At 48.7% G+C, this 12,920-nt stretch overlaps 1 protein-coding gene across 4 annotated transcripts in view; it reads right to left on the reverse strand.

Moving 5' to 3' along the window:
- Positions 1–12,920, reverse strand: part of LRRC20 (leucine rich repeat containing 20) — a 118,466-nt gene that overhangs the window by 68,916 nt on the left and 36,630 nt on the right. For 3 of the 4 annotated variants that reach the window (XM_044239687.1, XM_044239686.1, XM_044239688.1), the window contains exon 2: positions 12,128–12,272. The exons of the other annotated variant lie outside the window; for it this stretch is intronic. In XM_044239687.1, coding sequence (XP_044095622.1) covers positions 12,128–12,209 — 82 coding nt within the window. In that variant the 5' untranslated portion in view covers positions 12,210–12,272. The remainder of the gene's footprint in view (positions 1–12,127; positions 12,273–12,920) is intronic. 4 annotated transcript variants of the gene reach the window in all.

Here is a 12,920-nt window from a genome sequence, read left to right on the forward strand (position 1 = left end):
GAACACTTTTTGACTAATTAGACTTGTTTATTCGGCAAGTTGGGTTACAGGGGAAGTGCTGTCAAACAGATGGTGATAGCCTTCTTAGGTTACATTGCATGAGTAAATGCTATAACTGTTCCAGAAGTTATATGAAATCCCTAAAGTTTTAACATGTCCTGGTATAAGGTCATCTCTTCACATGCTAGTTACTGAAATGTTGTGTCGCAGAAGTAACTGCATTTCCTTGTGAACTGCACTATAATGAACTGTCATCCAGTATTTCACCATGTCCTTCTTTTATTTTTTTGTTATTGTTCTGATGCTCTTAAAGCCAATTTTATTTTCAAGGAGATTCATGAAAAAGCCTTTTTGACAAATACAGGTTTCTAACATGTCTAAGATCACAAAACTGAAGTGGGTAAGAATTCCCGGAACTAATGGAAAAGCTGTATTCAGTTAGAACAAGAATTAGTAATGGGGACTAAATGAAAGGAGAAAGATGATGATAGTTTCTATGAACGTTTCTTTGAGAAATTGCTCGCTCTAATGTGTGCTCTTCCAGATTCAAGAGAACTTTTTCTCTTAAGATACAACTTACAGGGGCGTCTGGGTAGTTCAGTTGGTGAAGTGTCTGACTCTTGATTTTGGCTCAGGTCATGATCCCAGGATGGTGAGTTCGAGCCCAGCATCGGGCTCCACACTGAGTGTGGAGCTTGCTTAAGATTCTCTCTCTTCCTCTACTCCTCCCCTAGCTCTCTCTCTCTCTCTTTTTCTAAAATAAATAAATAAATCTTAAAAAAAAAATCTGTTCTCTTAACAAGACACCTTGGCTATATTACTAAGGCTTTAACTGGAAGGTCATATTTAGAGAAAGATGCATAGTTGCAGATATTCAGATAGAGAAAGATGCATAAGGTTGACTTTATGGAGCCAGTGGAGCCCCTGGGAAATGCTGGCCTGACATCTTGCTAACAGAGTTCCCAGCAATCTTACCTGGTGAGTAAAGAAGGTCACTTCCTGACAGATGCAGGAACCTCATGATATTTGGGGGAATCTGAGAAGAGGAATTCATTCAAATTTACAAGTCTTGTGGACAAACTGATGGCAAATATTTGGCTTGGCTTCTGGCTTTGAGAAGCTATTAAAAGCTCAATCTAAAATTCCTTATAAAAAATTCTAGCAAGAAATAGATTTAAAAGAACTTAGATGGTTAAAAAAAAATAAAAATAAAAATAAAAGAACTTAGATGGTAAATCACTGTTCTTTCTTTGCTTATAAAAGTAAATTAGGCCAAGTTTATTAACATTGGACTTACTTTACGAAGAAATTTGTCTTCTTTTGGCTATTTTTGGTAAAAATGAGGGTGATCATAGAAAGAAAATGTTTCAATAACACATCTTTGTAGATATTAGATTTTAATACCATTCATTATAAAACAGATCAGACCCTTATTTTTTCTAGTGTCCTCCAATGCCTGACTACAATTCTCCAGACTAACATGCTGATTTTTCTCCTGCCCTTTTGACCTGAAATCATTTGAGAGCTACAATTGCCCTTTTTCTTGAAGCCCTACAAACTAAATTTGATGTAAGGAAATCAGCCACAATAGCTCACGCGTTCACAATCTCTGAGCCCATTGCTCGGCGGGCCACTAAAGATCATCAGAGCTACCTGAATTACAAACCAGGATGAGGAGATGACATCAGAGTAGACTACTTTCCCAAGATTCAGCACCAGGCCTGCGATTCTACTCTTCTTTCTTTTTAAATCGTAATATTAGAAGACAATAAAAACCTACTTATTTGCTTTCATCTCCCCCTTTATTACACCCTGGTAAAATATCACAGTTACTCATGAATTTAACTAATATAACTTCAAATACTCCCCTAGTACCATATTATAATGAGAACTTAGACTGTTTATGACCTCTTAGACACACTCCAACGTTCTGTTAGCTTCTGGTGCTTATACATTATGAAGGGCCTCCATTTGGAAAAACCTTTCAAGAAGTACCATCTAATTCAAATTTAAGCGGCATTATATATAACATTCAATGGACTGACCCTTGTGTCTCTATAAACTTAGGCAATAATTTATTAAGAAAAGCTCCCAGACACAAGGGGAGAAACTTGCCCAACATGCCAGAATTTCCAAGGTAATCACTAACCATGTTTTTGTGGATGGAAAGGCCTAAGACAAAATAAGAAAAAAACATGGGTATCTTTCAGAGACACTGCTCTGGCAGTGACCTAGATTCAGCCGCCTCCCAAATCTAACTTTGCCCTACGACCCAGAAGATTCTAAGGTAACAACTGGTCAATGGCCTTCTTTACTAATTCCAGAAACCCCAAATGTACAGCTCTCCTAATCTGTAGAAAACCACTACAGACTCCTGTATCTTATATAAATGTTCAATTATTGTCCTCGGTACCCAAATGTATGGCCAACCAGGCTTATGACATTCTTCAATGTCTTAATAGGAATAGGAACTATTGTAAATACCTCCAGAGTTTTTTCCATTGGGGACAGATGTTCTCATCAGTCAATGATTCTTTCTGGATTCTAATACCTACTGACATCTGCAAATTCAGGCAAGATACATCATTATGCCCCGAACAACAATGGAACCAAGAATTCACTCCAGATTGGCCTATAATAGCTATGCCCAAACAAATGTCTATGCCCATAAGACAGGGTATATAGGAAAAGGAAGATTTTGTTGGAAAGGTTTATAAAACACCTCTGTAATACTCCTTGACTTATTTTGTAACCAGAGTACTTTTCATCATAATGCTACTGTTATAGGGTGTAATACTAGCTTTCCAACTCAAATAGAATTGCCTGATGCTAACAAAAATTACGCTGGAGTGCCTGGGTGGCTTAGTCAGTTAAACATCCAACTCTTGCTGATGTCAGCTCAGTTCACCATCTCAAAGTCATGAGATGGAGCCCAATGTCAGGCTCCATACTCACTGGGGAGTCTGCTTGAGATTCTCTCTATCTCTCCCTTTGCTCCTCCCCCTGCTCAGGTCCTGTCTCTCAAATAAACAAAATCTTTTAAAATATTATGCTAATATTGGGGTACCAAGGTGGCTCAGTCAGTTAAGTGTATGTCTTCAGCTCAGGTCATGATCTTGGGGTCCTGAGATCAAGCCCCATGTTGGGCTCCCTGCCCTGCAGGGAGTCTGCTTGTCTCTCTCCCTCTGCCCCTCCCCCCGCTAATGAGCATGCGCTCTCTTTCTGTCTCTCTCAAACAAATAAATAAGTAAAATCTTTTTAAAATTATGTTAATGTTAATATTGATGCATATTATACCAAATGTTTTGGGAGACAGAACTACAACTACCACAAGAGGTAATATTTACAGAAAATAACTGGTGAGGGACATTGTTACAGATAATAACAAAATTTAATAACCACTTAAGCCCATCAACTTAACTATATCACAAAGCACACATAACTGTACATAAAGAAGGTAAACAGATGCTCTAATTTAAAACAACCAAATAACTTATGATGGATTTTTTTTCCTTTTTTTGTCTTTCTAATTCTGTACCTATTCACTGGTGATGACTTCAATTTTTTTTTTTTTTTTGACAGAGAGATGACTAGTAGGCAGAGGCAGGCAAAGAGAGACGGGGAAGAAGGCTCCCTGCCGAGCAGAGAGCCCGATGCGGGGCTCAGTCCCAGGACTCTGATATCATGACCTAAACCAAAGGCAGACGCTTAACCCACTGAGCCACCCAGGTGCCCCGACTTCAAATGTTATTAATTGGGCTTTTATTACTATTTCTGTATTTATGCTATAATCAACACCCCAAAAATGTAAAGGCAAAACTCACCACAAAGCACACATACACATTTGCATGACAATTTGGTCTCACCAAAAAAATATATATCAATTGTAGTATTCCCTATTAGAGGCCCCACTACTGACCCCCGCCCCCTGCCACATAGACTCCTAGGTGACCTAAATTGGTCCTAGCATTGAGGGACATGATGGGCCCAGGGCAGATAAGCAATCACGCTGGCACTGAGGGGCAGGACAATGACCCTCAATGCTTTCTGTCAAAAGACTATAGGTCAAAAAAGGGAAATGATGACAGGAAAACTCTCTAAAGGCATGCTATACAAAGAAAGCCTTTTTATTTTTTTTTTAAAAAGCTTTTCTTTTTTTTTTTTTTTTTTTTTAAAGATTTTATTTATTTATTTGAGAGAGAGATACAGTGAGAGAGAGCATGAGCGAGGAGAAGGTCAGAGAGCGAAGCAGACTCCCCGTGGAGCTGGGAGCCTGATGTGGGACTCGATCCCGGGACTCCAGGATCACGCCCTGAGCCGGAGGCAGTCGTCCAACCAACTGCGCCACCCAGGCGTCCCAAAGAAAGCCTTTTTAGATTCCTTTCTCAGTCAATGTGACTCAAACCAAAAGTCTGATGTACAGCCTGCCACATGTGCACTGTACATCTCCTTTGTGAATGAGTGAGATATCCATCAATGCTCCTACTCCCCTCAGTCCTTTATCATAGCACTTGTGGTTCCTGCTTCTATGCTCATCTACAATCTTTTGAGCTTCTCCAAGGTGTAAAAAGTACGAGCTAATATACAGCCCTATAAGAACCTTTTATTCTGCGGAGCACTTTCTTCCCTGCAAAGAGCGTGTTTCCTGGACAGTTGTCCTAAGTTGGACTCTAGTAAAACTCTCTTTCTTGCTTTTAGAGATTCTAAAAGGTCTGTTCATTTGCACTGAAAATAGGACCTCACTGCAGAAACTACTGAAGGTGACACTCGAGGGCTCCCCTTACTCTCCCGGGTCACAGCCTTGCCGACCCCCTTGCTAGCGCCTGCCTAAGGCCACATCTTTTGTCCACAGAGAAGCCCTCCCCTAGAACCTGCATGCCTTCCCCTCCCTTACACCTGCTCCATCCTCGGGGGCTCAGCCACAATGCCCCCTCTTCTGTGCCATCCTCAGCATGGGCGCTCAGCCAGAGTGGGCGTGTATCCGTCTACAGACAGTAGAGGTGGGACTCATCCACCCAGTTCATTTTCCTCCCTGCAGGTGTTTCACACCTGGCTAATGGCCTCCTTGCGATACAGGGCTCTCCGCCTCCCACAGGGCCACCCTGGAGCCCACTCAGGGTTGGACCAGTTCTCATGGCTGGACAGTTTCCTTTCCACAGACGGGAGGGTGAGGGGAGCAGGTTAAGTGGAGAGCCCTGAGTGGTCAACACATACTGGAGGGGCTGAGGGCACCTGTCCATGCACCCAGAAGATGCCTGCTGCGCCCCCTGTGTGGGGAGCACTGCAGTAACCTAGAATGCAAGACACAGGCTAGCCATGCCAGAGGTCACCCACCACTGACCCCCACTCTTAGCCCCCATCCCCCCAGAAGTCTAAAGTCCACAGAGGGGATGGGGGTGGGGACAGGTGGGGACTCATGGCCATTGGAGTTCCCCAAAGCTCTAGCAGGGGATTCAGGGAAGCCCAGTGAGAGACCTGGGCCACGCCTGTCAGGTTTTGGAGTCCCTTCCTGGCCACTGCTGGAAAACAGTCCAGAAAAAGCCTCAGGCCCGCTGCTAACCATCCTCACCCCTAGCAGTTCCAGAGCTTGTCAGTCTAACACCAACAGGGCCTTATAACTAGTCCTCTGCTTCCACGAGACATGATACCAAGGAGGAAGGGGCCAGGGCACAGAGGACAGGGTGGGAAGAAGCCTGGCTTCCCACTGTTTATCCTTTGGATCTCATGCTCTATACACCAGGCACACGGAATACCTACAGATTTGTTTATAATCAAATGATTATAGTGAGAGCAGTATGCCTTCCCAGCTGAGAGGCAGGAAGCTGAGGACACAGATCAGAAGCTTAGCCCTTGTGGTGAACAGACAAGTAGCCCGGGCCTGGAGGAGGGCTGCCCTCTGAGAGCCCGCTCCCTCTTCCGCACATTCAGAGCTGACCTGTGTCGAGATGACCCTCAGAATGCCCCAGGCCAGGCCACATCCGAGCAACAGGCACACCTGTCATCCCTGCCAGCACCAGCCTCCTGGGCTCAGGGCCCAGCCATGGTGTGCAGACCCCTGCCTAGGGTCAAGAAAAACTGCTTCCCCCACAGTCCCTGGTGGCTCCCCTCCCTGATAGCGTGCCTGAGAGAGCGTCAGTATATGTGTGTGTGTGTGTGTCTGCCTCCCCTTCTAGACTGGGCACTAGTGATCATGTGGTTCCTCTAAGTGGGGTACACACAGTAGGTGCTCAATGTGGTGTTTTTTGAAAAGGGGCAGTGTCTGATGCAAGGGAAGATATTATTCTCATTTAGTGAGTGTATATATTAAGTGCTTCCTAAATACCCAGCTTCCTGAATACCCTTTCTCAAGAAAGGGGCTGCAAAACCAGATCCCCCGTGGAAGTCAGCTAGGAATGTAAATACAGGATGTGAGCTGGGCTGGGAGTGGAAGCCCTCCTCGGGAAGTCAGGACTGGATCACTGACACTGGCCCAGCAACAGTCTGGTCAAGGCCCAGTCTCAGCCACGGGTCACCTGCTTGGCCGGTGACAGGGCGCCATCTGCTGGTGAGAGGAGGAGCAGCAAAGTGGGGATGAGCCTGGTATCTGAGGGAAGTTGGGAAGTGGGGGATGTGTCCCTTCCCTCACTAGCTTTGGTCTGCCCCATGACTATCTCACAGCTCCTGGCCTAGCTGCTCAGTTCCCTGAGAATGGATCACACCCCGTTCACATTCATTCTCTCTTCTCTCACACATGCACACACCTGCCCAGACAACACCCCTCCCTGCCCAGCCCCGCAGAACCCACCAGAAGGAAGTTCCAGATTGGAAATCCTAAGCCAGTGGTTTATTCAAGGCAGGGAAGAATCCTATAAGGTTCATGTTCAAATGCAGATACCATACCCCCCAAGACGTCACCTTCAAAGCTCTCGAGTGGGGTCCACGGATCTGTCTGTAAACAGAAGCAGCCCATGGCGGCTGTCCCCATCATGACCTGAGACACTGTAAATGATCCAGCAGACACTAATCTTCCAATAACTTCCCTCCTTTTCAAGGAACATAGTAGACCCAACTGTGGTTCCAACCCGGTGTGAGTAGAGAGGCCAGCACATCGGGGAGCAGGGGCCCCTGTTCTCATCTCCCATGGCCCTCAGCGGGAAAGGCCACCCAGGGCTGGGACAGAACTTGCTCCACCTTTCAACACCTACATCCTTAGCCTTAGCTCCAGCTTCTAGAAGACCAGGAAAGGCGTAGTTCAGAAGTCACATGGCCAAGGAGACAAGCTGCACACCCTCGTGCCACCAACCACTTCAGAAACCCACGATTTAAAAATCTCTGCCTTGGTTTCTTCATCTGTAAAAATAGGGATATTAAGACCACCCCCTCACAAAGTCACTGCGGGGGTTCAATGGGGTTCAACACTGGCCAAGTACTGACAATACTGCCCGACGTTTAATCAGAGCCGGGCGCAGAGAGAGAGGACCGTCCATGAGACAGCGACAGGCAGCTACTGATGTTTTGTTGGCGGCCGTGAGGCTGGGTTGCCGGGGGCTTGGGCTGAAAGGCCTAGAAGCGGGCAGGAAGGCTGCTCTGGGCCTGCCTGAGGGATGTTGCAGCCGAGAGCCCATGGAAAGCTGGAGTTCTAAAGGACCGCCATCAGAGAAAAGAATGGACTAGGGATAAAATGCACTTTTTCATAATAAGAACACTGCTTTGTCTTTGCCTGGGCCCTGAATTAAGAAAACAAAGTCACAGGCCTGCCCTCACAGTGCAGGGGGGTTTGACTATTCCTTTCCCTTATGGCCCAGAAACCCTTCGGGCTGAGAAAGATTGTTTCTAACAAAAGAGGTGCTCCTAACCTGGTCTCGGGCAGGTGTCTGACGGAAGGGACGGCAGCCCTTCTGCAGGACAGCCCCTCAGCCCACACAAGGCTCCATCAGACAAGGGTAGGGGTCTAGTACTACACCAAATCCACCCGGAACAACCCACTGTGAGCTACAGTCAGCAGAACAGCAGACATGGGCTGCTGAGAACTGCCTGTGATAGAGGGAGTACAAAAGATAAAAAAGACAAGAAGAGTCAAATGATTAAAGAAATAAAAAATAGATTTTAACACATAAGAAAGGAATGAGATATTATCCCCTCAAATAGGATTTTTTTTTTTTTTTTTTTTTTTTTTAGTAAAAGGTAAAACACTTACCAGATCTGGAGAGAAAATAGAGTATACAAAATCAGATTTTTAAAAGAACTAAACAGAACTTTTTTTTTTTTTTTAAAGTAGGCTCCACACCCAGCACAGAGCCCAACGCGGGGCTTGAACTCATGACCCTGAGTTCAAGACCTGAGCTAAGATGAAGAATCGTTCACCTAACCAATGGAGCCACCAACGCCCCCCCTCCGAACTTTTGAAAATAAAATACATAGCCTTAAAACTCAATGATGGATTCAAGAGCAGACTGAACACAAATGGAGAAGCAAACCATGAAATGGCAGACGGATCTCAGAATGCGGCAGAAAGACGAAGAGAAAGGAAATACGCTAGAGGCACGGACGCCCAGAATGGAGGCCCCAAGAGGAATTCCAGGCAAAAGAGACCCAAGGGATGGAGGGGAAGCAACATGCCCAGAGCTAATGACTCGGAATTTTCTTGAAATGAACACAGACAGGAATCCTCCTGCAGGAAGTACAGAAGACAAGAGAAAAGAGGAAAAGAGGGCTCAGACCTCTGTGTCCAGCACACAGCAGGCCTGGGAAAAGCCTGCTCCCTCCTTTGCAGCTCACTCCAGGCACTCCTTCCCGCTAGCTTTGCCAGCATCTCTGTCCCAGCCAGCCATACTCTCCCAGACCTTTCCAAGTTCCGCTCCTCGGCAAGTGTGATCCATTCTTACAAGTCATCCCCAAAGGTCTAGGAGCCTCTCCCCTGGAGAGGAGTGGGGTGCAGGGTGGCCTGGTCTGCCGATCCAGCCACTGGCCCAGGGAACAGTGAGGTCAGAAAGATGCCCCTAGGGGTTTGAGAACCCAGGAAGCCCAACTGGGAGTGAGGCCTTGACAAAGACAAAGAACTAATTTGGGGGACACGGGGAGAGGACGGAGAGGAAAGCCTGAGGACTGTGCAGAGCTACCACCTCTGTACAAACTCATTCGAAAGTGGTGAGGTCGGGTTAAGAGGCTGGGGAAAAGTGGCTTCAGCTCAAGCCGAGGAGCAGACCAGAGGGGTCAGGGGGACAAAGAGGCCTGGGGTGGGGCGACCAGGGCCAGGAGCCATGGCTCAGGTTGCAGGAGGAGCAAACCTGGCTCCAGAAGGCACCCACGAGCGCCTGGGGGATACCCATGATGCTTACCTGAGTAAGGTGAGAGCCTGTAACTGAGCCCTCTCAGCCCAGTCTTCATCTCCCTGTCTCCGCAGGGATCTTCTGCCCTGCAGACACCTGCGGCTTCTGAGCCAGCCATCCCAGGGCTGCACCCCAGGCCTGTGCACAGGGAGGCAGGCTGGGGAAACCAGTAGAGGGGGAGAAGCCAGAAAAGCCCCATCCATACCCAAGGGCTGAGAGAAGGAGCGATCCCTGTAACTCTCGTCTGCCGATAGGAAGTGTTCCTTCTACCTCCTACAGTGACAGGTAGCCCTTTCCCTAAAATCTCTACTTCCCTCCTTAAAAGAGTAATATGTTTATCATAGAATGTTCAGGAAGCACACAAGGGTATTTTCTCACATCCATTTGTGTCCTGTTTGATTTCCTTTCCATTTCTTCTCCTGTATATACGCGTGTTTAACATAACAGCATCTCGCTATCTCTACAGATGGGGATCCTTGCCTTTTTCCAACCTATGTTCTAAGGAATATGCCAGTCTTCGTTCAAGCATGTAATTAGATTTTACACACCACTTTTAGTAGCTCCACAAATGGCATTGTACAGCTTTAACAAAATCTATTTAAGCCATTTTCTGGGGCTGGTTGTTTCAGGCTGCATCAGATTGCTTGCTGTTTTACATGAGAACCATACTGGGTTAGCTGGCACCTCTTTCAGGACCCCTTTCAATGCCCACCTCCTCCAGAAAGCCTTCCCAGACGCCTTCAACATCTCCCACCTCTGAACTCTGACCACTTGCGGTGTGTCTGACCTGGCTCAGCAAGGAAACCTCGTATCCCTCACCGCTCTCTGTCCCACAGTGGTGGGCTGGTCTCGCGTCCAGAACTCTACTGCACACAGCCCGAGGGAGCCTCCCAGCACCTCGCACACAGCAGGTGCTCAATACATGCAGACAGCTTTGACCCCAGCGCCCCGAGACTGCATGACCCCAGAGAGCTCCACCCGCTGAAGTGTAAGCACCGCCAGGGGCCTGGTCTTGGCATTCTGTGTCTTTGCTGGGCACTGAGAGACAAATGGGCCTCCATCGGTCTGCCCTAATTGTCAAGACCCAGTCACCTCCCTGTGAAAGTTCCGAGCTCGGAGGTCAAGACAGCCAAGGCTAAATAAGACGTTCAACTCCTCTACGACCAGGCCACTGGGTCCTACCTTGACCAGGCAGGCACGGTCACCATCCTCGTTACAGACATGAAGAAACCAGGTACATAAGAGGCTAGCAGGTTTGCTAAGGTAGTGGGTGAGTGGGTGGCAGAGTGGGGATTCGAATCCAGGCCGTGTGAGTGGTAGAGAGCCTTGAACGCTGGGCTAAGTACCACCACGTCAGGAACTGGCCTGGGATTCCAAAATTCCTTTCCTGTGGGCCCATGCCCGTCAGCTCACCAGAAAGTTCCCTCCAAAACCAACCACAAGCCTCAAGTTTGTCTGCCACGGCAGATGCTTCTGCTTTAGCTCAGTTCAGCAAACGCTACGTGCTTACCAGGTACCTGACACTGCTCTGGCTCTTGGAGGATGGAGGCAAAAGTCTCCGCCCTCTAGGGACACTGAATGAATGTTACAGAGGAAGAAAGGGCGAGGGGTGGATGGTGTAGGGCTGAGGGCTTCCTGAAAGAAGCAGTGACCAAGCTCATCTCTCTGTTTTGTTTTATTTTTTTTGTTTGAGAGACAGACAGACAGTCATAGTGACAGATATCAAGAGAGAGCACGAGTGGTGGGCAGAGGGAGAAGCAGGCTCCCCACTCAGCAGGGAGCCCAACATGGGGCTCAATCCCAGGACCCTGGGGTCATGACCCAAGCAGAAGGCAGACACTTAACTGACTGAGCCACCCAGGTGCCCCCAAGCTCCTCTTGAAGGCTGAGTGACCCTCCACTTTCGAGACCACCACGCCTTGCCTGGGAACCTCAGACACACTTGACCAATGGCTGTTTACAGAAATGCTCTACCGCCCCAGTGTCTGGATCTTTGGTCAGGCAATAACATCCACGGAAATGCTCCTTGAAGAGACAGACACAAATCCACATGGGCACACACACCTGCCTGTGGAACTCCTCTCCACGTGCCAAAGGCCCCACTCAAATCCCACCCTAGGTACACCATAACCCCCAAGGCAGGAATGTGCTCCCCTTCCTCTGGGTTCCCACAGTATGTCAATGGCTCTAAGGGGTACACATATTCCAGCACATGAGCCACACACACACATACACACACGCGTGTCATCCTTGCACATGCAAACAGTCAATAAATACCTGTTGAATTCAGTTCGATGCTTGAAGCCTTGGCATAATTGTATGGGCTAAAATGCTATGGCCAAGTCAAAGCAAAAAATATAAGACACAATTCAAGTAAAACAGTGGCGTGAAAAGCGGCCTCCAGGCTGGGTGGCCTGGGGAAAGCCCCCTTTGCCTTTGACCCTCCATCGCCTCCTCATCTGAAGACCAAGGCTAGTCATGCTTGGTGGGGATCCGCCATCACACGGCCGCAGTGAGAATTCAATATGGCGACACTCATCAGGCCCCTGCATGGGGCCTGGGACCTGAGGCTCCTTGGCAGCGGCAGCTATCGTCACCTGGGCCAAGGGCACACATCCACTCAGAGTTGGCAGCTGTGTACACAGACTCCCGGTTGCTCCCACACCAAGCACGAGTGCAGTAAAACTCCATGGGACGCATCTCCTCGGGACAAGGTGCGGATACCGTCTCTTTGTTCCTGTTTCAATTCCCCATCTAAACTGATTTCACACGCTGCCTACGGGGCGCCCTGCAGTTGGAAAGGCCCTGGCCTCACTCACCCAGGGTATCAGAGCCGCTCTCCACAGTCTCGTTGACCTTCCTTGCAACTCTGGCCACGGCCTCACCCATCTTCTTCAGCATGCAGGCGAGGGGGTCCTGCTGCCAGCCACCAGGCCGGTCTGCTGCTCACAAGGGGGCCCGTGCCTGGGGAAGACACAGGACCATGAAGCGCCTGCCGCCCAGCTAGGGACATGTCCCCGACGCCATCCTTCCCTGGGACCCAGGCTGCAGGAAGCCCGCAGGGAGGGTGCCAGGCCACGCACTTCCACCTGGGAGGCCCAGAGACCATGCCACGTGCCGCTGATCTGCCCATCAGGGGTGGGGGCAGCCCAGCCCAACCAGTTTCCTGGGTGGGTCCACACGTCTGACCTCTCCAGACTCAGGGCAAGGACCTCAAACAGTGGCCAGGCAGATGTGAGAACTCAGGTGTGTGCTGCCTGTGACTCACTGAGCAGGTAGAACAATGGAGAAGCTGGGGGCGGGGGGGGGGGGGGCGGGCAGCCAACTGTGGAGGAGACACTTGTCCCTCCATCCAACAGCATCTGGGCTGGTGCCCTGTCCACAACCACAGGGACAAGCTCCCCAGCTCCCGGCTCACCGCACCCACCTCTGCTGGGTACCTCCTGCGTGCTGGGAAGTAGGGGTACAAAGGCAAATGTAGCCGGCCTGCTAGGTCAGAGGTCACAGTTGGAGAGGGGAGGGGTCATTAAGCATTCCCTTCCCACCTGTCAACAAGGAGGGAAGGCTAGGGTTGATTCCGGTTGTTTTAGCCGGCAGACGTGATGATCAGCC

This window comes from Neovison vison, chromosome 2, assembly GCF_020171115.1.
Source record: "Neovison vison isolate M4711 chromosome 2, ASM_NN_V1, whole genome shotgun sequence".
NCBI lineage: Eukaryota > Metazoa > Chordata > Mammalia > Carnivora > Mustelidae > Neogale > Neogale vison.